Source organism: Monodelphis domestica, chromosome 1, assembly GCF_027887165.1.
Source record: "Monodelphis domestica isolate mMonDom1 chromosome 1, mMonDom1.pri, whole genome shotgun sequence".
Taxonomy (NCBI): domain Eukaryota; kingdom Metazoa; phylum Chordata; class Mammalia; order Didelphimorphia; family Didelphidae; genus Monodelphis; species Monodelphis domestica.
The window spans coordinates 338,389,347-338,415,626 of record NC_077227.1 but is presented as its reverse complement, the minus strand read 5'-3'; the positions used below and the strand labels follow the sequence as shown (position 1 = coordinate 338,415,626).

Sequence of the window (26,280 nt, the reverse complement as noted above, 5' to 3'; positions counted from 1 at the left end):
TCACATGAAAAATAAACATCTTTATTTTTGCCTACTTTATTTCATTTTTCAAATAAAATTTAAATCTGTACAAAGTATACTGTTACAGTATATATTTTGTAAGAATCAAAATGCCTAAAATAATCACAATACTTCAATAAGCAGTACAGTAGAACCTTGCTAGTTTCCATTTCTGTATTCCACAAACTCTTAGAGCCAGTTGACTCAAGAGGTATCTGCCGTATTTCCATATTTTGAGTTCTCAACAATGGGATGGACATGCATGGCAGCAAATTAGGGTTACATTACATTCCAAAACACTGCTTTTTCATTACACAACAATTGCATTTATTACAGAATCCTTGAATTTGGTTTTAGAATTGCATTTGCTTACTTTTTAATTGGCAAAATTCAAGTACCCTCAAAGGGCTCCCCAATCAGTGCAATTTAATGATATTCTACTGTATATTGGCACATCTCCAATGAAGACTAACTTGTAACTTGTAAACTCAAATGTCAACAACTCTGCTCTAAAGCCTTTAAAAACTTCTGGTCCTTAAAACCAAAGTCATTTTGTAAAGACAATAAAGACAACTCTACTTCTGAAAGGATACTAATTTGACTATTCTTTAGTGGAGAATTTTTAAAATTAAGTCATTAAAATTTTCACTATAAAAAGTTTACAAATGTGATTAGAAATGTCAAGGTTCTGATTCACAGCAGACTGATACAAACTTTATATTCCAACAATACTTATTCTTGAACTTTCAAATAACAGCACAACTATGTTAGCTGTATTAACATTTTGGAATAGTTGTACTAAATTTATAAGTGGTACTGGTCTAGCAAGCATAAGTACACATTATATTTCAATGAAAAGAATTGTCTTTATAATATTTTATTTCTTTTCCCATAAGGAAACATTAATGTTTACATTCTTTAATAAAGTTAATCTTACATCAGAATATAACTTAATACTGTCTGCAACAGGAACAACATACAGTAAATATGAAGCACATTTAAAATAAGTCTGAATTCACATAGATTAACATCTGTTGGTTAATAAAATATCGACAGTATTACAATCTTACAATATTTACAATAAGAAAAATCTAGAGTAATATATACCTTTCACAGCAGGATTTTTGTTTCTTCCAGTTTGGGATTGTGCATACACAAAAAGCTAAAATAAAGCAACTTTGCGACTTACTCTTAAAATAACAACTAGAGGAAATAGCTATTACAACCATTAAAAATAATGGTGAGTTCTCATTGTGTCATCTCATTGTGGCATCCAAGGATCCATCTAGTCATGTTCAAACTGCCCAAGGATACCACCAACCTTAGTTATTACTCAGATGCTGTTCAGCTGAGGACTTCCCTGACAGAAAATTGAACAGGTATTTTCCCCACACACACACCATGAAAAAAGGGAGGAAAAGTAGGCTTTAGCTCACACTTTACAGCTGGAATACTCCAGTAGCCACAGATTACAAACTTGGCCTAGAAGAAATTCAATTTAACCACACAGCAATTACAAGAGTCAACTACCCAATGAACTTATAACATTTTATAAACATGAACTTTTGAGGCCTCACAACATCCCTGTGAGGTAGGTTAAAGAATTAACATCATCAAGTTAGTACATGCAGGCATCTCAGACTTGGGTGGGGAGGGATGGGAAACAGCAGTTCAACCCACACTGTGTTCATCATCCAGGTTGGCTGGGAAGTAATGAACATTTCCATTGAAAATGAGATGGAATACCCATTTGTCGGCTGGAATTTGGCTAGGGCACTAGAGTTACCACCTTCCTCTCAAAATGCCACAAGCCTTCAAGATGTGGGCTCCATGCCTCTTCTGAGAGAAAGTACCTGCAGCAACATCATGCTGGATATAGGTTCAGTACTAACTCAAGGAAAGCAGGTACAGCTCTTAAATCTATGAGACTCATCCAAGTAAGGACCTGATCCAGCCCTGTTTAGTTTGAGATCTATTTCCAGGGATAAGGGTTTCAGGTCACTTTGGACTAAAAATCTCACAGGTAATCAACAGATATCTGTGGATTAAATTAGTAAATTGTATCATAGCTCCTTAAATGGACAGTTTTGTTAGAAACTATCAAAGTGTGAGTCTTCTTATGTCAGGTAAGATTGTTTCTCAGATCCTTAGGCTAAGATCCAAAATGTTTTTTCAGGATGCAAGCTATCAGTGTATTCACTTCACTCAAACTGGATTGGCTGGCAAACCAGATTGATTTATTTAGTTGGTTTTGCTTGTTTCCTACACATATGTTAGCCTAGAGCTGCTGTATTTAAGTTAAACACATTTCAAGAGAACATTCTAACAATTTTTCCCCAGTGAATTTCAAGTAATGACTGCATTTTGATGATAATACTCTGCAAGTCATTACAAGACCTAAAGTCTCCCTACCTGAAAAGTCCAAATGTTTAAGTGTTGAATGTTGCTTCTCTATTGGTCCTATACAGAATATCATTTCTATATAGGTTCTGAATGTTGCTCTATATAGATTCCTTCTAAATATGTAAAAATATATATGTGTCTCATTAATTTGATACATGATTCATCTTCCCATAGTGGAAGCTTTATATTCATGTGTTGCAAAATAGAAAAACATCTCCTTCCTATGAAAGGAAATTTAGTTTCCTATTGTACACTTTTGAATAAGCCCAAGGGCATGCCCCAAAATTCTGTATTAAAACTAATACACACATTTGAATGGTGTATAGTTAGACTCAAAGTACTGTTTCTCACAAGCTTCTAAATTGGGAGGAAACAATTTGTCAGATTCCTGTTCTATTAGATGTGTTTCTATAATTTCTAGTTTTTTTTTTAACTCAGAAGGCATACCTGAAGATACATACGAACATACATACACACATATGTATATATCTTTAAAGTGTTTGCATTTAACATAGGGGTGAAGAAATATTAGCCAGCCTTATAAACTTGGCTCTTGGTCTCAAGTGTAAACCAATACTTACTGATAAAAGTTGCCAACACAAAGACAGCCAAACAAGTGTTACTCATAAATACTGGTTTAGATAGAGCAGAAACAATGTATTTTTTGTTCCACAAACCCTCTCAAAAGTAATACCGGTCTCCCTCACTTCACAGAATAGCTGTGTTCTGGCAAAGCAACTATAAAGCAAAATCTCTTTTCCTACTGACATATACCATAAATTGGTGTTTTAATTGTGGAATAATTGAAATTGAAACTTAAATGAAATTTTTGGCAGCAGTTTCATGGCACACTGAGCATCTCTGTACATTAGAATTTATGCCTGCTTAGAGTATCCATTCAGTTGTTTACTTTTCTAACTCTGGGATAATCAGTCTACATTATCTGTTTTCTTCCATACCCTAAAACAAAAGAATTCTTTATATTTCTTGGCAATTTCCAGATTCCATACTTTCAGCATTCAAAACTTTGTTTCATTCCATCTTTTGTCTGGCTATTTATTTGTCATGTCTAAAAGACCAGGGTTGCAATGTTACTTTTTGCCAGTAGGTGCCACCACCTTTCATCTATAGTCTATTCCCATCTGATTGCAAAACTTCACATTATGCAAAGTGAATTAGTTCCATATTTTATCAAGCGTATGTGTATATATGTATATATAAATAAATTTGTATATGAAGTTTACTAAAAGGCATCTATAGATAATTTTATACCAGGAAATAGGGGAAGAATCCTAAAAGCTCTTAAACCCCATTTCAAACTGCTGGTTCCCTCTTATTTATATTTGGCAAATAAATGCTCTGAATCATTACATTTAAGTTTTCTAAAGAAAAATTCATGTATTAACATGTAGAAAAGCTTAAAATCTTAAACAAAAACTACCTTCTAATTTTTCCCCTATGTATGGTGGCATAATCTAAAAAAAAAAATTTTTTTTTGAAGGAAATACACAGGGATAATGAACACCATCCCAATATCCATATAGATTTGAAAATTGAGAGTTTTGAATATAAATAACCCTAGCTACATGAGTCTCTAACTTTCAATATTGCACTAAATCTCTTTTAAAGAATTTTCTGAGACAAATAAATGCATGTTTGCAAACTAAATTACCCCAAATTGACCCATATTTAGATGAACTAACTGATACAATTCCACTAGACAAATCTAAAATCTTAACAATGGAAGTTTAACTTTTCTGACAAAAATGAAACAGAAAGATAACAAAGTTCCAATATAGAGTCAAAACCATTGCAGTTAAATAGCATGTCAAGAATTAAAACCCTCTTCCCTCACTGAAACACACACTCAGGCATTCCAAAAATAAACCAGGCCCAAAGAGAGGCCTCTCATTTGTTGAGTTTTAAGTATGACATGCCCAAAAACTATAAAAAAGGAAACATAGATCACTAAAAATAGCCCATTTTATTTTGTTCTATTGACAATAGCCATTGATTACCTTTCTGAACACCAACTATTATGCATACTCTAACTCACCAACTGGAGAAAAGGTCTGATGTGTCAACTTTTCCACCTTTAAAGTTACAAGAAGACTTCTGGTTAAGATAAAGACTCTTCATGTATTATACTAGACCTACTCCCCCAAAAGCCATCACAAAATTCCTTAAGGAATCATACAATAAGACAGTTCTCATCCTAACTACATCAGATGGTCTATAAGAAAGAAAGCCTATTGACAATAAAGGGATACAACTCACAACCAGACCTCTTCCCTTTGAACAAATTTAGTGGTTAAAACATACACAGAAACAACCCAAATGGAACTGTTGTGCTGAAATCTGGATCTTAAAGACAGCATTTTATATGCTTTCCAAGGTTTTCACTTTATATATTTACATATAAGTCACATAAATATTTTCAAAGGGTTTTGGTGGCAAAGGTCATATTTTAAGGGGAATGAAAATGAGATTTGAGTTTTATACAACTGTAAAATATTTTCTTGACTTTGTTAAACATGTTTAATTATAATTAAGGTTTTCATTTGGGTGAGATACTGAAAACATTATAAGATTCTGCTGATGACCAGGAAATTGGAAACACCTAGAAACAAAAGTGAAAACAACTGATCTATTTTCATTTTCAAAGAAAAATGAAATGCAAGGTTAAGTAGTGCAAAATGATGAAAAGAAATTGGAAACATTTTAGGCAACTTTACTGACTTTGCCCTGAGATTGACAGTTTTTACACTGGCAACAATATGCATAAAAGACAATTGGCCTGCTGAAAAGTTTGGCTACCTACCATTCATTTCTTTGCACAACAAAAGAGGAAGCTTCAGAAAGACTTTGGCCTAGACATTTAAATCAACAATAAATATCAGCTTAGAAACACATTTTAAGATATATAATTGCTAAACTGAGGGGTCGTTTAAGAAGGTCCTGTACTGACTAAAACAAATTATGGTTTCAAACTATAATTTTAAATGACTCACTATAAAATCTGGATATTATATTACATTTTAGTGCCAACTCTACCAATGTTATAATAAAGAAATACTAAAATTGTTAACATAATTGACATATTTGACTTTTTAAAATTTTACCTTCCAGGTAGAAATTAATTACTTCCATTTAGAGTTTTAATAGCAATAATGTAAGATATTTGTCAAAAATTAAATGAATTTGAAAGAGGGCTATCAAAATGCATATATATATTTGACTGGAACCAAAATAATACTGTATGACTTTTATGATAAATGTTTGTCATACTAATTTAAATATAAAGCATCATTGGCTTGAGAGAAGCAGAAAGCCAAATACCATCAGCTATTCCTGCAACAAGGACATAAGAACTTTTAGAAAATATAAGTGTTAACATACTCCTCACCACAGAAGTGACTAGGAATTCTGTACTTTTAAAGCATTATAATGAATAACTGAAGGAAAAAAAGTTGGCAAAGATATGTGAGCTGATTCTGCTAAAGCATACTTCAGCTATGTTATCAAGGGCCATATACGAATGCAGCTGGCTTGTTACTAACCTTACAATTGTTGGAAGAAATATAAAATATACTTCAAATTGCAATCTAGTGTTAGCTATTTCACTTGGATTTAGATTTTTATTTGCTCTTTTAAAAACACTGTGTGTGTATGTGTGTGTGTGTGTGTGTGTGTGTGTGTGTGTGTATGTGTGTGTGAAATGTAATCCAGAGTGGAAGAACTGGCTTCAAAAACTAAAAACATCTAAAAACTGACTTGAAAACTACCACATTATATAATATGATCCCAAGACTTATAGTAGACATTATACAAGATATCTGCTTTTGAGAATTGCTTTTAAAACTGTTAGGAATTTGGGTATACCTAATATTTTCCTCAGAATAACTAAGCCCATTAGCTTTGGTTCAGCCTGAATGAGCCCAATAATGGCCAATTCTATAATCCTTGGGTTTTAAATTGTTCTATAACATGCCACCTTTCCATAAGTAGATCAGTGAACTTAATGCATCATCATAAGACCCAGAAAGATGAAGACCATCACTTCCCACAGAACAAATGAAGTAATCCTTTGACTTTTCTTAAACATCCCCTAGTGCCTTTTCATTCACCATCCTTAGCAAATAACTCAATCCAAACACCCATCTTGGCACCTCTTATTATATCCATTCTAAGATCCTTCTTACTTTTAATTCATTTTTCCTTATAGCATTCACATCCCCTTTTAAAAATTCCTTCACCAGCTCTCCAGTTTCCAAATGGTTAGCTACAGCTTCAACAACCTTTCTTAAATATACATACATTTTACTATCTTTTAAGTCACAAATATATCTCAGCATAAGACTTCAATATCTTTTTAATTAAAATGTAAAATTCTAGTTGGGAGCAGGATTCTAGTCAGGGATGAATGCTAGGCTTAAACAGCATAGCACATGGCTTCTTCTTGACAATTATGCTAGCTATGCTGTGGGGACAAGGGTCAAAAACTTCTTTAGAAGCAAGTGCCTTAACGGTGTCAAGTATAAATATCATTAAGAGGTCTAAGGCCTAAGAAGGAGAAATGAATGCTAAGTACCAAGAAGCATACTAGAATATAAAGGAAGTAAAGTAACAAAGAAAAAAATGTCAAAAATTAATATGGTGCAAAATAGTAGAGTTCTACAGGAATCAGTGGTTACTAACTTCTGTTCTAGGACAAACTGGTGCCAACCACCAAATCTGTTAGTTATGATCACTGCCTGAAATAGTCAAGATGGATGGGATAAAATTATCCTCTACTAAAGAAGGGGAGAAGGATATCATAAGGATATATTTTCTCCTTCTTGTTCCTGAATCATGTAGCATCCTCAACATAATTGATGTTCAAAAATAAAAATTTAACAAGCATTTAAGTGCCTACTATGTGCAAAACACTTTGCTAGGGGCTGTGTTCAAAAGTCTATTCCTACATATTTCTACAAGGACAGGCGCTTGTGCACAGACATATCTGCCGAATAATATTCTTAATAGCAAAACCTTATGGTCTCCTGAAACATTAAAGCAAACCAAATTGAGAATGTAATAATAACTGCCTTTTTTTTTTTAATTGAGCTAAATTCTAACACATGAAATGCTGGTAAAATTTACCTTACTATAGAGGAGGTTACTAATATATATAAAAACAAAGAGTATATGGTCATGAAAACCATTTTGAACTCAATTTCAAGTGGTACAATTTTTTGATCATTAGGAAACAACTTTATTCTATAGAATATATACACACAAGAGAAAAAAGGTATATACTAAATAACAGACACCATCAAACATTAAAAATGAAGTTATAGAATCTGTATTTCCATATTTTAAGGAAGAAATCTTTGACACACTACCTGCCCTGCTCTCAATATTTCCAAAGGGACATAGTCAGTTAGGCCACCATCTATTCAATACCCAAATTTGCTAATTTGGTCAACTCAGTTAAATAGTTGGCTTGATAATTGATAATTTTTACTTTTCAATGAATTTTTTTGGTATTGTATAGGCACTGCTTTGTTCATAATAATATTGTGGAAAAGGTTGACACTGATCATACTTTTTCTTAATAGATAGGACAACATCCTCTAAAGTGATGACAATGTAGGAGTTATGTTCAAAAGAACTGGTGGTTGAAAACTCCAAACTTAGAGATGTTTTAGGACAGGCGAGTGCGCACGCACGCGCGCGCGCGCGCGCGCGCGCACACACACACACACACACACACACTTCTATCTTACCATAATGAACTGCAATGAAAACAACAGTGATACAATGAATGAAAAGCAAGAATAATGGTAATGATAACTGCTGTTTACTGGTATATGCTGAGTGAAATATCAAATCCAATCAACAGAAAATAAGAGCATCAAAAATCTCTCTTTAAGGTTTCAATTTCAACCTAAAAACATCCCTTCATCAAAAATCTCTGTAGAAACCACCTTGATGGATTCTTAAAAAAAAAAAAAAACTGCTTGGCAAGATATTTTAAATTTCTATTCATTTTACTCTCTAAAGTGATCACATCTCAACTATATTACATTTAGAGTTGTAATCAAATGTCCAAAATATAAGTAACTGAAAATATGACCTTGTTTTAGCATTCTTGTACATCAATTATACCCATTTGAAAAATTTTGGGAAAGTATAAGTCATCAGATTTGGTGTATGACTTCTAAGGAAAAGCTTACATTTGTTTACATGTTAAAAAAATAAAAAGAATTAACGCCAGGAATGCAATATTATCAGGCCTACATTTATATAATAGGCCTCTTTATAATAACTCATGGTATAAAAGGCATATGTATACAAGTATACATGCACATATATGTGGACCATGGAAAAGAGGATGGAATGTTTCAGAAAAAATGATGAGAAATGGAGAAAAGATAAAAATAATCATGCCTATAGCGTGGCTGACATGGTGGGCAAAAAGAAAAGAAAAAGTCCATACCTTAGAAAGTCTCTTAAATTTGAAGCTAAAAAAAAAAAGGAATTGAAAAGCAAAAAGCCTATGAACATCAAATTTGGCAAAACAAACAAAACTTTAAGCAAAAAGGATATTCATAAAAATGTTTTTTGAGATCAACCAAATCTTCACTGACTTAAGGATCATGAAAATCATCCAGATTTTTAATATTCATATTAAATCAGTTGTCTCCCTCCCATCCACCCAGATTCAGTTCATATTTCCTGCAGAAGTATATAACACTACTGCATTATAAAGTACAAGAAATGAAAACAGTGAGTACAACTGATATGGATCCATTGACTTTTATTACAAATGTACTTGATCACTTGGCTTAAAAAAGTTTAAATCAATATCCTATTTTCTGTATGCTAGTACAAAGCAGACTGTTTTACAAATTAAATACCTAAAAATTTGACAAAAATATTAAAATTTGATGAAAAACAATTATAAAAATCCTTAATCTCTCTTTTTAAGAAAGGAGGCAATCTTCTTCAGACCTGTTACACAATATTAATGTTGACAATTTTTAGACTAGGTAGCTAAGTTATAGTTTGTTATTAGCATACATAGTTCTTAGGTTAATAGTTTTTATTGGTATATAATCCAGTTGGTTTCCTGAATGCCACCTGATTGCAATGTAATCAACTATTTTAAATTTAATCTTAATTTATACTCACTTTGCATAGTTTGCAAGGGATAAAGATTACACTATAACTAATTATCAGAGGTTGTTACAGTGCTATTTTAAAAGGCAACAATGTACTTGTTCCCAAATAAAAATAATTGTCTACTTTGGACAAGGGAAGGGTTAAAATTATTAGCAGCCTTCTGCATAACTGAAAGAGCAAATCAAGATAGTAATCCATTTTTACTATAGCAACTCTGTTCTTTAAAAGTATTTGTAAAATCTTAAAAAACAAAAACAAACAAAAAAAAACAACAAAAAACACCACAGTGCTATATTTTAACTTTAGTTTAAAACTTCAACCCCTCTTGGGGAAAACTAGAAAGTGACACTGTCAAGGATTTTTGTTGATAGGTTTGTTTTGGTTCAGATAATCCATGGCTTTTGAAAAGCTACAAAATAGTATTCCTTTTCTATTATTGTTTCTTTTCATTTGGCAAATATTCATCTATCCTCCAATCTGTATCTTAGAAAGTAAAAGCCAACATGGCTTTTTAAAATGAACTTCCTTTGTTGTGAAAAAGCATGTATAATGATTTCTGTACAGTTCTGGTTAGTTAACTTTAGCTCCCTCTGTGGCTGGATGACTGCTGCTTGTAACTTCAGCATGAAAAATGAGGCACAAATTAACAGTGGCTTTTAAAATAAAAGATTAAGCATCACCATCATCACCACCCACCATCACCATCACTCCCTCCCCACCATGACCACCACCATCAATCCCCACCACCATCACCCACCACCATCATCACCACACCACCAATCACCCTTACCACCTCAATAGGTATTTAAATCTGGTGGCTATTTTCCTCTGGGTTTAATTACTTGACAGTGTCTCTTATTTTAAAGAATGTCAATATTGCAATGAATTTCAAGTTTTCTTTCATACTCAGGCAAATATAATTTGACCAAGATATTGGACCATTATAAGACAAAGCAGATCATCAAGGAAAATAAGGCAATACTTGTCAAGAATTTTTTTTTGGCACATTTGATCATACTGTCTTCTTTGAGTAACACATATGGTCAAATATACCATTACCTTTATTGTTCTAGCATAAACAGGGTAACCATTAAAAGAAAAACAAAAGAAAAAAAACCTCTTGAATGCAAAACACTAAGATAATGAAACTTAGTAAAGTACCAAGCACCTGGGGGTGAGGGGGAGGTGTGGGGGAGGGGGAGGGAACAAGGATAAATTGATGCAACAAGAGCATCTTTACAGTCTTTTATCTTTTCCATGATCACCATGTAAATCTTAGTATATCTGTATGTGAATGAAAAATAAATCCACTGACTGCAAATCAGACACTGTGCACAAAAACTTGCTAAGATTGTGTTCAATCAACTCTTATAAATGTAACTAGAATTGCACAACCCATATATTTCTACCTGGTCCAATTCCAAAGCAGAATCTGAAATCTATAGTCCCAGATTTCCCTTTAGGTAATTCTGACCCTAAAGAAAACCTCATGAAAGAACTTCTCTATGGTAAGAAAGGTCATTTTGCCTAAGTCTGATGTGGTTTTGTTGACTTGCACTACTTACTGCTGGCAATTATAAAACACTGATCTAGAAGAATTCCAACCACCTGTGATACAATGCTTAACTTTTTAAACCTACAGTAAACCAGAAACAAAAAGCAAAGCAAATCACTTTTCTAACTAGGAACAGCACAGATAATGCAATCTTTTCCATATCACAGTTAAAGTACAATGAACAAAACCGCTCAACAAACTTTAAAACAACAACAACAACAAAATAATCCCAGGTCATTAATCAACGTTTACATGCAGGTGAAAAGCATTTCAAATGTCTCACATTATGTACTGTCAAAGCTTAATTCTACTATTTGGAAATAAGAAAAATGCATCTTGGGGAGAAAAAAAACAATTTAATAATTTCCAGTGATTTTTAAGTAAAAGAAACTCCTAACTACTGTAAGGTCATATCATATTTAACATTGTATGGATACTAAAAGCAAATTATTTAAAAGAGAAATGCACAGTACAATGGAAATAGCTTGTTTATCCAACATATACAGTAGATCTCAAAAACAAAGAAAAAAACACAACCAGGGAACTTTAAAAATATAAAAATAAAACCAAATGAACCAGCAGAAAAGTAACTTTAGACAACTTTTTCACCTTCCTAGGCCAATGCTTTACAATCATTGAGAAGCACAGATACAGATACCTTCCTGTTCCTACAGGTGGTGTCTTCTATATACAGCAGTTAGATCTACATGGTTAGATTTGTCAAGAAACAAATTATTTCATCCCCAGAACTTTGAGTCAGACAAGATTCTCCATTTACTTAAATGCTTTCTACAGAATTCTGAACAAAAATGTACTGTTTAAGGCATCTTTTTTATAACATTTTCTCTTCACTCAATGATGATAGTCATGCAGCAGTTTAATGATAAAAATATATTAATATTTTACTATACAGCAGCAAGAAGTTAGTTGTCAATTAAAAGCACACAAACATCTTTAAAGGAAAAACCTGTAAAAGTCTATAGTTACAAATAACTTCAGTTTAGAGGACAACAGCTGACAAATCAGTGCTCTCCTTAAGTTCTGCATTTTCATACCCTACACCTTGAATATAAGAGTTACAAGAACAAACTTGATAGGAGGCTTGTACACTTAGGGTCACAAATACACTTAGAATATAATGTAGCCAGTAATAACTAGCACCACAGCTACATGGAAATCCTTTACATACACCAACTTGGCTTTCACTTTTATATGAAACTCAAAATCCATGGCTCAGTAGGATAACTCTATAATTGTGTTGCACTGGTTTCTAACAGGCCTACATAAATTAATAGCACTGGCATAAATCAAAGGATAGCTTCAGACCTCTTGCAAGTTTAGGAGACAGTGCTAGTGTCAGTGACCACACAAAGACTCACTACCTGTTGTCCAAATACAGGTTCACTGGAAATTGCTGCACATAAGGTTAAGTACTTTAAGTCTTTCTACACATAATAAAAAAAATATATTATGAACAATACAAGTACATCTCATATACACAATAATGACAATACGCCTACTTAGTTGTAAACCAAACAGGAGCAGAAAAATATTATGGGAGGAGATATTCTTTTAGATACTTTTTTCTTTTTTTTACTATTTGAATAACTTTGGTTCAAACCGTAAAAATCACAACTTAGCAAATTTCATTTAAATGCCTTTTTTAATAATTTTCTTCATGTTCACAGAAGTTTCACTGACCATTTTATATGTTTAAGGTCCAGATGCAATGCATATTGTATAAAAGAGAGCACTTATTGTTTACCTTGCATGAATTAAACCTACGTACCTTTAACTCTACAAACTTCTGCATAACATTTAGACAAAGCTCAGACACACAGCATGCCTAGCCCTCATATATATACACATCTCTAATCACAGGTATATAGGGTGTCAAATATACTATAATAACCTCCATGTAAGGTTTGAAATTTGGTAACAAAATGAGAAGAAAAAACTAAAAATATTATTTTACGTGTTCTAAAATATCTCTTTTTTTGTGCTAAAGTCAAATGTTAGCTCAACATGAAAAGGACTTTTTTTTAATATAATTCAGCAATATTATAATCTTGACCATTTTGCAAACACTTTTAATAATAATAGCTTAAACGTGTACAAAAGTTCTTGGTTAATTAGGGAAATAAACACTCAGTTCTTTATATTTTTTAATCAAGTAGGAAACACAGTTCATATATAATGTTATTACTTTTTTGTTTTTTTTTTGTTTTGTTTTAGCAGCTGCTTACTGTTTTATATGGTGGATAAAGTGGACAACATCCAGCGATGGGTGGCAAGTCAAGAAGAGAAACTGTCAGTTGGTGGAGGTTCGGTGGGTGGTGGGTGCTCCCTTGGAGTTAACAGTTACATTTTTTTTTAACATTTTTTTTAAATTTTATTTTCTCTCTTTCTTTATAGTATAGTTTTTTTTTCCTCTCTGTGTGTGTATGTGTGTTTATGTTTTTTACAGTTTGATCAATCTTCCTCCCCCTCCTCCTCCCCCTGCAGCAGCAGGGTTGCTGCTGCTGTATCCTCCTGCTGCTGCTGCTGCTGCTGGTGGAGCTGCTCGCAGGCAGCCCGCTTCTCCCTCTGCTTCTCCTGGATCTTCTTCATCTCCTCGGAGTACTTGCAGAAGGTATGGCCGAACTTGGCCCACACTTTATAGGGGACAGTGATGGAGTTGCGGTAGGTGGGCTTCACCTCGCTCACCCGCATGAACACTCCGTACTTGTTGGAGCCCACGTCGAAGAAGAAACGCTTGTTGTCCACAGTCAAGGAGGTGCCCTCGGGCAGCTCGGCCGGCTCCTCCTCCACGCCATAGTCGTCGATGAGCTTGGCCAGGGCGTCACGGAACTCGATGAGCCCCTGGGCCGGCAGGGCGATGGTCTGGCCCTGCGTGGAGCCCAGGCCGGGCCCCCGGTTGACCGTCTGGCGGATGCGGAGGAAGCGGCCCCGCTGGTTCTCCTTGAGATCCATGTAGTACTTGCGGTTCTCCCGCACCAGGAACTCGCTCTTGAGCGCCCGGCGCGGCTCATCCTGCGCCTGGGCCAGGTCCGGGGGCTGGCTGGGGCCCAGCTGCGCGTAGTGCTCGATGAAGTCGCCCAGGTAGTCACGGAACTCCACGGCCACCGACATGGAGAGCGTGAGGCGGCTCTTGTTGCCCCCGGCGCCCACCTCGGCGATCTTCAGGAAGCGGCCTTTGGCATTCTGCTTCACGTCCAGGTAGAAGCGCTTGTTCTGGATGTCCACCCGCTTGGAGGCCAGCTCCTGGGTCTCATGCTGCAGCCCCCCCGGGGCCCCGCCGCCGCCCCCGCCGCCGCCGCCCCCGCCGCCGCCCGAGCCAGAGCCCGGGTGCCCCAGGGAGCCGCCAGAGCCCAGCGCCGCTCCGCTTTGCTCGCTGCCACTGTCTCGGTCCGCCATGATGCTGCCGCTCAGCCGGCCGCCCGCCGCCGCCGCTCCGCCTGCCGCTCCGCCTGCCGCCGCCGCCGCCGCTGCCTTCCCTTCCCCCGGCTCCGCCTGCCGCCGCCGCTGCTGCAACCCCCACAGCCAGCCAGCCGATCTCGCGAGATCTGAGGGAAAAGAGACGAGACAGACGAGACCCGGTAACAGGGCACTGACTCCCCGAGTACAGTAACAGGGCGCCCTACTGTACGGCGCCCGGCACGTGACCCCCCGCGCGCTCGCTAGCGCTCACTCCCCCCTTCCTATCCCCCCACCCCGCCCCCAGCCTGCGAGGCAGCGCCCACCCCCCAGCACCCTGGGGGGGGAGGGAGAGGGAGAGGAGGAGGGAGCTGGGACGCGTCGTCGCCGCCGCCGGGCTGGACCCCTCCGCCGCCACAGCCCGCAGGGGAAGGGGGGGGAAAGGGGGAGCAGCCACGATCCGCAGAGGGGTGGGGGCGGGGGGGGCAAAGCTTCAAATAGGTCAGCGCCCGTTCCGACGTCCGTCGGGGCCCAAGAGACCAGGGAGCGGCCTCCCCGGGGCCTGCGCAGCCACCTGGGGGGAGTGGGAGAGAGCCCGAGGCAAGGCCATTCCCCTGATTCCCCCAACCACCCAATCTAAAGTGGGGTGAGGGGACAGGCCCCGCTCCGGGTTCTCCTACCGCAGAGCCCTGGCCCCGGAGGCAGGAGACCCGCAGGAGGATGAGGAGCCGCCCGGCCTCCCGGAGATAGAGCTGGGGCCGCCAGCGGAGCAGCAGACACCTTGCCTGTCCCTCCCTCTGTCTCTCCCCCTCCCTCTCTCTCTCCCTTTCTCCCTCCCTCCTCCCCCTCCCCGCGCACGGCAGCGGCTCTGGCCTCAGATGATCCCGCTCCCCCTCCCCCCAACCGCAGCCCCGCACCGCCCAGTGCACCCGGGTGGGGGCACTAAGGGAAGAGAAGGAGAGGCCGGAGTCGAACTGCTGAGGGCGCATACAGGTCCTCATCCCCTCTCCTTTGCCCACCCCCCACAAAAAACACCCCCACTGAAACACAGTAAGCTGCAACCAGCCCCCTGTAAGACAGCACTGCACACACACACCCCCTCCACCTCCATCAGTCTGGGGAAGGGGGGCACCAGGCTCATGGGTTGGCTCAGCTTAGGTTGCAGACCAGCTATGCAGCAAAACCAGGGTACCCAGCCATTAGACCCAGGAAGAAATGGGATTCCAGAATAAGGGAGGAATAAGAATAAAGGAGAAAACCAAACCAGCTTTAGGAAATCCACTCTATAAAAATGCCATGATTTGAGGAGGAGGGGGAAACTGCAGCTCTTTCCCAAAATTCATTAAGGGCAGGTCTGACGCTTTTCTGTCCTAAGATCAAGACTCTCCTGATGTGGCAGGCATGGACTAATATCCCTCTCTCCCCTCGAAAGCAAACCAAAAAAGGCTCCTTGGTTGTCCTAAGTGAGGGGACATAACAGGCCAATGCCTGTGTAATACTGGGTCCTCAGGTAATGAGAAAGAAAGACATCCTAGAAGAGTAAAGGGAAAGAGAGGAGGGCCAAAAATCCTTGGTTCACCCTCGGATTTAGCAACCAAGGACCTACTCCTTTCTCCCAGACAGAAGGTATTTCTTCTGATACCTTTGGGAGGTTCTGAGAAAGCTGGAGCTTCCTACCCATTCTCCTCACTTCCTGAAGGGTCTGATGAAAGGAACTCACTTCCCAATCCTTTTCCTCCAAGGGTTGAGAACAAGAGGAGGTTGTTATCACAACTCATTTCTCCAGTAGAAAGAACAGCCCAAAACTTGAACAGGTTTCTCAGACCTGAAGGTTTCAGTTCCTAGCCCAGGACTGCCTTCTCAACTAAGCCTAGTCTTGGCAAGTCTCCTCATCAAAGCTCAATTCTGATGTAGGAAGGGGGTAATATAAAAACCCTTTACTGAATACGGGAAGGCTCTATAATCAAAGGGGTAAGCATATCAATGGGGATCATTTTGGGGTCCCAAATCATCTGATAGTGCCATTTCTCTAAGACAGGCTGCTCATACCTTACAATCAAGGGCTTTTGTACCTCAATAATCAAGAACCCAATTTTCCTTGATTGAAGATAAGCTACTTAAACCTAGGCACCCAAATTTCACAGATATGGGCTATCACCTAAGTATTCCTGACATCAAGACCCATGTGCAAAAATTACTACTTTGTGTACCACCACCCTCTGCCCAGGGCTAGTTCAATCCACTAAACATTTATTATGTACCTACTACATGCAAAGCACTAGGCAATAGGTTCTGGGGGATGGACTTATAGAAGAGAGAATATTCCCAGCTCTGTGTCAAACATAAAATTGGTTTTTTCCAGATGAGACTTTTTCAGGCATCCCAGTGGGGATACAACATAGAACCTCTCTCTATTCCCTTCTCTCCTTTCTCATCCTCCCTGAAGCCTAAGGGAAGGGGAAACTAGGCTCTGTCTTTCCTACTACCTTTTATACAGAAAATTCACTTGGCTTGCTCCCCCGGAGGGGCCCAGCTTCTATTATATTAGCAAGAGCAAGTAAAACAACAAAAGTTCTTGTCAGTAATGATCAGGACCCTGGATAGACCCAAGTCCCTCCTCTCTAGATAAAGATTTGCCTCCAGTTCAGTACCCCAGACGTTTAGGATAGGTACTCCTAGGTTTAGCTTTGGTATCTAAAGGAGTTCTGAGCCGTCGGCAATGAGATTGGTGCTTTCGTTTGGATTCCTCCGCTTATTGGGGTTTCCTTCATATTTTCGGAGAAACTGTTTCCCTAACAGATTAGGACGGGGCAACAGAAACACAATGGAAGCAACACCCCAATGGACAATCTCCTCTAGAGTCCCCTGGAAATTGGAGTCGGAGTCACGAAACCTTTCCCCATAGTTTCTTACCGCCATAGGTTTTGCTTTGAGGAACAGAAGTTTGTATTTGGGCATCCTCAGATTTCCCCCAAAAGCAACTTGTAGCCCCTAGACGCTCAAACAGGTCTTAGGTCCTCTATCGGGGTACTGAAACGGCATAGTTCCCGTCACAGCAGTTTTCAAAGTGAGGATAAGCTGAAGCCCATTTCCTCTCCGTCCCATCCGTGCAGGTTTCAGAGGCGCCCCAGGGAACAGAGGCTAGGGAGACCAAGACTGGGAGGAGACAATTCAGCCCCGAAACAAGAATCACCACATTAACAACAACAACTGGAGGTATTTTATACCGATTTTCCTTTCCAACAGTCCTACTTTACATTGCAGCCAAAACAGAGAGAGGAATAATATGTGTCATCATGAAACAATTCAATTATAAATCAAATAAAGCAAATTTTAACTGCTGGAGCAGAAATAAATGAATTTCGTGTAAATTCTCAAAGGGTAAATGATCTAAAGTTAAGGGGAGAAAAACGAGGTTCTCTCTACTCTAGAGAAACCCACAAAGGTGCTCTGAAAAGAATAAATGTAAATATTACTAGATATAATATTTACAACGAAAAATTGTTCATTTTAGTAGAATTTTTAACATTAACTTACATCTAGCATTTAAATTCCAAATCAAAAGATTATGCACTTAAGAAAAATCTACTCCTTTGTTAATTATTTGAATGCTCTTTATCAGGTCCACAGAAAGATGCCTAATGTCCAATTATTTATATTTATTATTTAAAAGCAAATGTCAGGTGTAAAATTAAGCATGTGCAATTGAAATAAAATGGAAAAGAATGAGGGAAACGATATTTAAAATTAAAAGGGCCTAAGAGACTCAAAGAATATCAAGGAATTAAGGGACTTCGATTTACCCAAGCCTCTCATTTTATAGATGAGGAAATATAAGTTATCCTCCCAAACTGTTTTAAGTGTTTGGTTTTTCCTTGAGTTGCCCATATTATTGGATGTTGGGAAGCCAGAGCAAAAACCTGTTCAGTATACAGTATTATGCTTACTGAGACTCAGTATACAGTATTATGCTTACTGAGACTCTTTTATTGTGAAAATTGGACTGATTCTAGCTTTTAAAGCACCTTTACAAACTGTTGGGCATGGCTGCCTATATAAGAAAAGCATCCTATGAATACATAAAATAAAAGAAACCAGTTGACTAAAAAAAATGGGGGTAGGAGAAGGAAAAGAAGATAATTTGATTTCCTGGAATGATAGGCTTTAGGGATTTCAAAATTAACAAGTTCTACTTTGGAATTTAAAAAATTAAAGTCAATATATGCACGAAAAACTACAAAACACTAATTTTTTAAAAAACCAACCACATACCTACCTTCCTCCTATCTCTTGCTTGTGAAGTTCCCTAACCAAAACAAGTTATCTTGATTAGGATATCACCATTTTATAATATGAATAAACAGAAGTAAAACAAGAACCACCGATTTTCATGAGCTAGTTTAAAAGCAAAAGAAATCAAACCCCTGACTTAAACCAACCAGTTATCTGAAAAAACAACTGAAATATGGTCTTAATGATACTCAATATGGAGGACTTTCTGGAAATAATGGGGAAATTTTCGATACATTTTAATATTTCAAAAACCCAGAAACACAGTAGTTTAATTCCTTAAGAAACCATTATCAAAATGTCTTATTGCTCCAACCAATTCTTCAAAGTTCTACCTCTTCAAGTCTTAGTCATTCCAAAGGTTTATGGCTAAGTTTTTGATGTGAGCATTAAAGATCTAAAAGGAATTCATTTATGGAGTAGTACTAACACATGTTATAAAATACCATTAGAATCGTTTGAAGAAAAGCGAGCAATAATACAAATAACACAAAGAAAAACCCGGTAACCAATTCAGCAAAGCAGAAAGAAAGGACAAAGCAGGATACAAATTTTTTAAATGCTCAGACTCCTGCAACCCCATCCTTTCTTAATTTATGTTACCTTAGTTATTTCAATTGTTTTCAAGCTACTTAAAGGAATTAAAAGTTCTAGTATAACACTGAATACTTCGATTTCCGAAATCTCTCTTGATATTTATTAAAAGCCCAAGGATGTAGGGGTAGCAATGAGAGATCTAAAGGAAAAGATTCTCTTAATCTCAACAAACGATGGCAAATCAAATTTTGCTTTCTCTAATTTGCTGAAACCTCTTTAAGAGGCTATGAGATCTCTCCGACCGGCTACCAGAAAAAGCCGTCTCCTTTTCAGAGCGCCTTTCGTTGTGGTCAAAGGTCCAAGGACTGCTGAGGGAAAATAGAACTGAACCCCGGCATTCAAGAATAGTGGGTCAATTTCCTCCAAGGGGACAAACAAAACGGTTTTTAACCACCTAAGCTCACCTAGTTTTGAAGCATCAATAACCTATCAAAAAATCACCTAGAGAGGTTCTGTAAGCCCTCGGGCCCGCCAGAAGACATCAGGACTTAAGTCCAAGCAGTCTCCGACCACTGAGTCAGAAAGCTGTCACTACCAAACAACGGGGATACCAAGGCTTTTCGAAATCCCCATAAGCCTTTCTCTTTCAGGAATCTCGACCTCCTTTGGTGATAAGGGGTAACCCCGTACCTGAGAGGAAGCAATCCAAGAATCCTACCCTGCTCAACACTGACACAGGCCAGATAGGTGGGGAGAAATAACGGGGAAGGAATGGGGCTCCGAGCTCCAATCCCCAGGTGCTGCACCCCCAAAGTGGATTGGCTTAGCGGCCCTTTCTGTCTTCTGGCCTGACAAAAGCTGTCAGAACCAATTTGTTTATTTTTAAAATATTTCAAGGTGTGCTGAGGTAGGAGAAAAGCAGCGAAATAAACGATGTATCTCAGTCATAACCTGTATCGCCTATCCCTCTAGCCTACATTATATGTGTCTTCCACCCCAATCCCTTTTAACCTCCTTGGTTAAGAGGAGGGAAAGAGGTGATCTAACACCAGGATTCTTCAGAATGGGAGGGAAGGAGGGCAGGGGCTCCAAAATCAGTAGAAAATATTAAAGAAATTAGGGATAATATTGAGAATTTGGTGTAAATCAGCACCGCTGGTGGTCTTGGGGGCTTGGGGGAGTTTGGTGAGATGAAGTACGTCGGTGAGTGCGTAAAGGGAAGTAGTGGTAGTAATGAGGGGTGTTGCACAGCCTCTCTCCCCGAGAGGGCGGGTGCAGAGATGTCTGCAGTGATTAAATAATAATCATGGAGAGAAGGAGGAGCTGGGGTGGGCGGTACCCGCTCCAGCGGGTGCACACGCACCGAGCGGCGGGGCTTGGGGTGCAGCTGGGCTGCTGCAGCAGCGGCGACGGCGGCGGCGGCGGCGGGAGGGGCTCCAGGCGGGGTGGGGGGGAGGGGAAAAACAGCGCGCGAGGAGGAAGGGGGGTGAAGAACAGAGAGGGGAAAGGGGCGCGCGGCGCGCGGCGGGCTTACCCGGGCGCTGTCCTGCAGCAGGTGAGGGGAGGGCGAGCGCGCGCACACACCTGTCCCGGGCGGCGCGAGCTGCGGCTCAGGCTGAGGCTGACGGGCTGGCGGGCGCCCGCGCGAGCAGCCGGGCTGAGGAGGAAGAGAAAGGGGGGAGGGGAGGGGAGGAGACCAGCAAGAGGAAGGGGAGGGTGAAGGGAGGGGAAAAAGATGACTCGGCTCCGGCGCGGGGCAGGCCCCCGCTCAGACCCCGCCGCTCACTCGCGGCCCTCGCAGCCCCCCGGCTTCCCTCCTCCTTTCCCTCCGGGCTCCGCTCGCCGCCGCCGAAGACGGCAAGTCGTGGCAGCCAGACGTCGGCGCGTAACCCGGCGCTCTGTGCGTGACACCGGGCGACGTCAGCGCGCGCTCCCCACCTTCCACAGCTCGCGCCCTCCTCCCTTCCCTTTCTCCTGCCTTCCCTTCCTCACCCTTGCCCTCCCTCCTGTCTCCCACTCCTGCCCGGGAGCGCGCGCCGCCTCCCTCCTCTCGCCTCGCCTCGCCCCCACCCCAATTACCGAGCCAACCGCCGGGAGGAGCTGGAGCGGGCGGGGACTCCGAGAGGATGCGGGGAGGGGGACGGGATTGGGGTGGGTGGGCAGTGGGAACAGGACAGGGCCCGGGGCGAAGGAGCCGAGGCGCGTCGCCGCCGCTGGCGGCGCTAGGGGAGGGGAGGTAGGTCTGAGAAGTCCTGGAGCGGCCTCAGCATCCCACTGTCAACCTAGGAGAGAGGGACCCGGCCTGTCAGATGAGAGGAGGGGCGCACTGAGGCTGCGACGGGCCCAAATTGTTGGTCTCTCCTCAGCTCAGAGAGCCCTCTAGCCCCCGCGGCGCTGGGCCCTTAGCATCCCCGGGAGCAGGGGGAGATGGAGAGGGAGTGCTGCAGCAATTCGCCCCCGATGCGGTCTGAGTCTCTGTCTCCCTACTCCCCAGGAGTTTAACCTCACCTTTAGTCAGCCGAGGAGGAAGAATTAGCATAAAAAAAGAGTAGAGCCCTAGCCAGATTTAAGCACCTGCCTGAAGGGTCTTTAACTGGAAAGGAGAGAACTCCTGCACCGCGGCCTCTCTCTTCCTCGCTGCCCCCCCTTTCCTCCTCCGCCCCCCTTCCCCCCCCCCCCCCCCCCCCCCCGCCTTCTGCAGTCTAGGTAAAGCTGCAGCAGTTCCAGTGGCTAGTTTAGGGGAAATTTACCTGTTAGACTAGGAGGAAGTAGAAAATAATGAGAAAGCATGAATTAATAATGTTCATTAAGGGACTATGCTAGGATAATTATCAACTTTTAAAATGGGTATGGAAATCTTATCTAGTTTGATGTAGATCTTTGCTAGTTTTCTCGTGTATGTAGTTCCACATCTTTCCATCGTATTACATTATGTAAAAATAGAAGTGACAGCCATTTAAAAATATCTGCAAAAGGAATATTAAAGTACCTCTCTCCAACCTGTAACAATCATTTTGAATGTAACAGCCTGGAAACCTGTTAAATACTTAAAAAAAAAGTTAACCTATGATTTAGGAAAACAACTGGTTACTGTCTCATTCTAGTTGCATTTGAATTTATACTGCAATTAAGTGGCAGTGTGCTGCAATGTATAATTCACATTGAAGAATATAGTCTTTTTAGGGTAGTTAATGTCTCCTTCCCTCCTCCCCCAGAAGCCTATCTAGTTAAGCCCAAGAAAATCGATCTCATTTTATAAGTAAGGAAACTGAACTACAGACAAACTTACCCAGTCACAGATGGGTGGAAGAATTTGGAATAGGACCTAGATTAGATGTTACTTAGTCCATCAAATCAGAATATCTTTCCTCAGTTGTTCCTCTTCCCTCCTGCTTCATAACCTGTGCCTTACTTGCTGAGGTCAGATAGATTTAAGAGATGGGAGTTCTGGCATGTTTTCTGCAGCTTCACAAATTGGAGAAATCTCAAGGATGATGATGTCGAGCTAGAAAATTATAACTAATTTTTAATCTTCATAATAAATTACTTTGAAAATAATCCAGTTATTACAATAAGTTCATTTGTCAAATATCTGTCCCTAATTTTGTGATGATAACTTTTGAAGCCAGCTTAGAGTTCTTTCTTCTTTAAACTGCTTCTTTAACCAAATTATCCTTAGCTGGCAATACAATTTCATTAACCTACACTGTTTTGCAGTTTTATAAGTGTTTTGCACTGACTACTCCAAATAGCACTTCAGAGATTAAACATTTAGTTTCATACTTTCCTTAAATAGAATAGAAAAAGTAAATACCTATTTGCAATATGCATTGTTTCATTTGACTCTCAACTACTTTGTGAAGCAAATACTGTGATCTATCCCCATTTTACAGATGAAGAAACTGAATGATGCTGAGAAATAGTTAACCAAGGTCACATGGTTAGCTTCTAAGGTGGGATTTGAACCAAAGTCTTCCTTTCCCCAAATCTAGCACCCTTCTTTAAGGAAGAAGAGAGACATCATAGGGGAGGAAATTCTGCATAGTTTCATAGAAGGTCTATAATTATAAAGAACAATTTCCCTCTAATTTATATTTTAAGTTAGCACATGCATAAATGTTCACTTTCTCAGAGAACTCTGGGCTTTCAAAATACCTCAAGTTTTTTTTTTTTAATTTAAAAACTGTTAATAGTATAGTTACCAATCTTTGCTCAATCTGCATTTTGAATAATAAGGCCTAGTCTTGTTCCTTATATAGCAATGCCAAAAGTTTCCTTCTTAGCTACACATTTTGTCTAAAGCTAAATTGATTAGCAAACCAAATAACCACTACTGAAAACTAATAGAAAAATACTATGAATAAGTAGTTATTTGTCTTACTACTATTGCAGTTAAAACAACTATAGATTTTTGAAATGAGTTTTTGTTTAAATTTGTTTATGGTTATACCTGATGTAGAGTAGATCATTTTTCTATGGATATGGAACAAAGGTTATAAGTTAAATTTAGTAGAGAGGTGATACTTGAATCAATTCTTCCTATCTTCAAGTCCAGCACTCACATGTTTTTTTATTCATAGTTCTTCCCCTTTCCCCAAGAAATTCCATGTACTTAAGCTTGTCTTTTATTTTTAGCATAAGGTATTGAATGCTCACAGGGTATGTTGTACTTCAGCAGGTGCTAACATCATGGAGTCTAGGGGCTTGAGTTCTAAATACAAAAGGAAAAGCAAGTAGAGCATATGGTACATTGCTAAAACTCTGGATTAAATCTGTGTGCTCTTAGACAAGTTCCTTCCTATTTAAAGAACTATTTTTCTCATCTATAACAAAAGGAGGGCTAGACTAGGTGATGTCTAAATCCCCTTCCAGTACTAAATTTAATTTCCTATTTCTCACTGGGGAGTGAAGGGTTAAGTGAGGTCTTTATGATGTCAATTTCCATGTTTCTTAAAAAAAAAAACACACAACAACAAAAAAACACCTTACCTTCTATATAAGAATTGATACTAAGTGTTGACTCCAAGGCAGAAGAGCCGTAAGGGGTGTGTGATAGTATGCTCACACCCTGCAGTATATCTCTCCATTGCCTTTTGGATGGCATTTATTAAGTGCTTACTATGTGCCAGAGGTGGTACTTGGGGATGTGAAGACAAAAATAAAACAGCCAATGCCCATAAAGAATTTATATTTTATGGGAGAATACAACATGTAGGTTAATATGTAAACATAAACAAAATAAATAAAAGGTAAATTTTGGAAAGAAGGCACTGGAAGCTGAGTGGGGGGGAGACTAGGGAAAGGGAGGAAGGGAAGATGAGTTTTCTATGCTCTTAAACCTCGGTACAGTGTTCCTCTTGAACAAAGTTCAGATATATCTGAGTTTTGAAATCATTTTTTAAGTATTTGGGTCTTATTCTAGTGTAGGGAATTGAAGACACAGGTCACAACCTTTTAGAATTCACAAATGTGAATACTTCAGTCACTTAAATATGGGCTTGAGTATTTACATTTGTGAATCCTAAAAGGTTGTAGCCTGTGCCTTCAATTCCCTACACTAACTAGACTAGTTATCATGCTTTCCATTTCCAGTGTGTTTTGTTCTGCCATAATAGATACCTTTTTTTAAAAACCCTTACCTTCCATCAATACTGTGTATTGGTTTCAAGGCAGAAGAATGCTTTACAAAAAAAGTGCAATATCATTTGAGTACAGTTTTGAAGGATTGAGTAATTCTAAGAGGCAGAGGTAATATGAGACATTTTTCTAGGCATGGGGGATATCCCATGCAACCACATGGAGATAGAAAAGGAAGTGTGGGCATCAAGCAGCAGGAGGGCAAGTCTGGCTGAATGTAGAGGAAAATAATGTGCAATAATGCTGTAAAGAAAGATTGGGACTGGGTTAGGGAAAACTTTCAAAACTTAACATAGAAGCTTCTGTTGATTACAGAAGCAATAGAGAACTTTTAGGGTATTGAATTAGAATTACCTGGTCAGACATGGATCTTAGAAAATCACTGTAGAAAATGAATTGGAATGGGGAGAAATTTGAGACAAATAGACTAATGGCTATTGTAATAGTCCAGGTGAGGAGGGGTGGTGCAGGGTTGAAATGGGGGGGGGGGGCCTGTGGCTATAAGAGTAGAAAGGAGGGATAGATAAAAAATGTGTAAGTATAAATGACAAAATTTAACATCTGATTGGAGATATGGGATGAAGAAGAGTTGAGCATAATATTGAAGTTGTGATCTTGAGTGGCCTCATCAAATAGGGAAATTTGGAAGGTATGATTTTTGGAGGAAAGAATAAGTTCTGATGTAAGTCACCACTCTTCTGTCTCTTTTGCTAGATCCTTTATCAGGTCACACTCTCTAGCCATAGATGTCTCTCAGGGTTCAGTCCTGGGCCCTTTTCTCTTCCCCCTCTATATTACTTAGTGATTTAATCAGCTACTATGGTTTTAATGACATTTCTATACTGGTAATTTCAAATCTACCCATCCTGCCCCATACTCTCTGTTGACCTTCAAGCTTATACCTTCATTTGCCTTTCATACCCATCAAACTAGATGTCCAATAAGACATCTTAAATTCAATGTCCAAAATGGAATTCATCTTGTCTCCTAAATCCTATTATCATCCATCTTCCCTGCTACTATAAAGGGTAATACCATGTTCCCAGTCTCTCAGTCTTACAATCCTTTCATCCAATCAGTTGCCAAAGCCTGACAGTTTCAACTTTGTGATATTTCTCAGTATATACACTTTCTTTCCTCTGATACTGCCACCATTATAGAACAGGTTCTCATCAGTTCATGGCTGGACTGTTGTAATAGCCTACTGGTGAGTCTGCCTGTCTCGTGTCTCTTCCCACTCCAATCTGTCTTCCATTCAGCCACTAACTGATTTC

The 26,280-nt window shown here is 39.5% G+C and overlaps 1 protein-coding gene across 3 annotated transcripts; it reads right to left on the bottom strand.

The window, feature by feature from the left end:
* On the bottom strand, positions 1 to 21,894 carry PURA (purine rich element binding protein A). Of its 3 annotated transcripts, none has more exons than XM_007473723.3 (2): positions 21,878 to 21,894; positions 1 to 14,691 (listed from the first exon to the last, which is right to left on the bottom strand). In XM_007473723.3, the coding sequence occupies exon 2, from the start codon at positions 14,540 to 14,542 to the stop codon at positions 13,598 to 13,600; it is 945 nt and encodes a 314-aa protein (XP_007473785.2). In that variant the 5' UTR covers positions 14,543 to 14,691; positions 21,878 to 21,894; the 3' UTR covers positions 1 to 13,597. The 3 variants fall into 3 exon arrangements, with proteins under 3 accessions (XP_007473785.2, XP_056667371.1, XP_007473786.1); XM_056811393.1 differs by lacking the exon at positions 21,878 to 21,894 and adding an exon at positions 20,904 to 21,204; XM_007473724.3 differs by lacking the exon at positions 21,878 to 21,894 and adding an exon at positions 15,223 to 15,338.
* Positions 21,895 to 26,280: the final 4,386 nt, after the last annotated feature.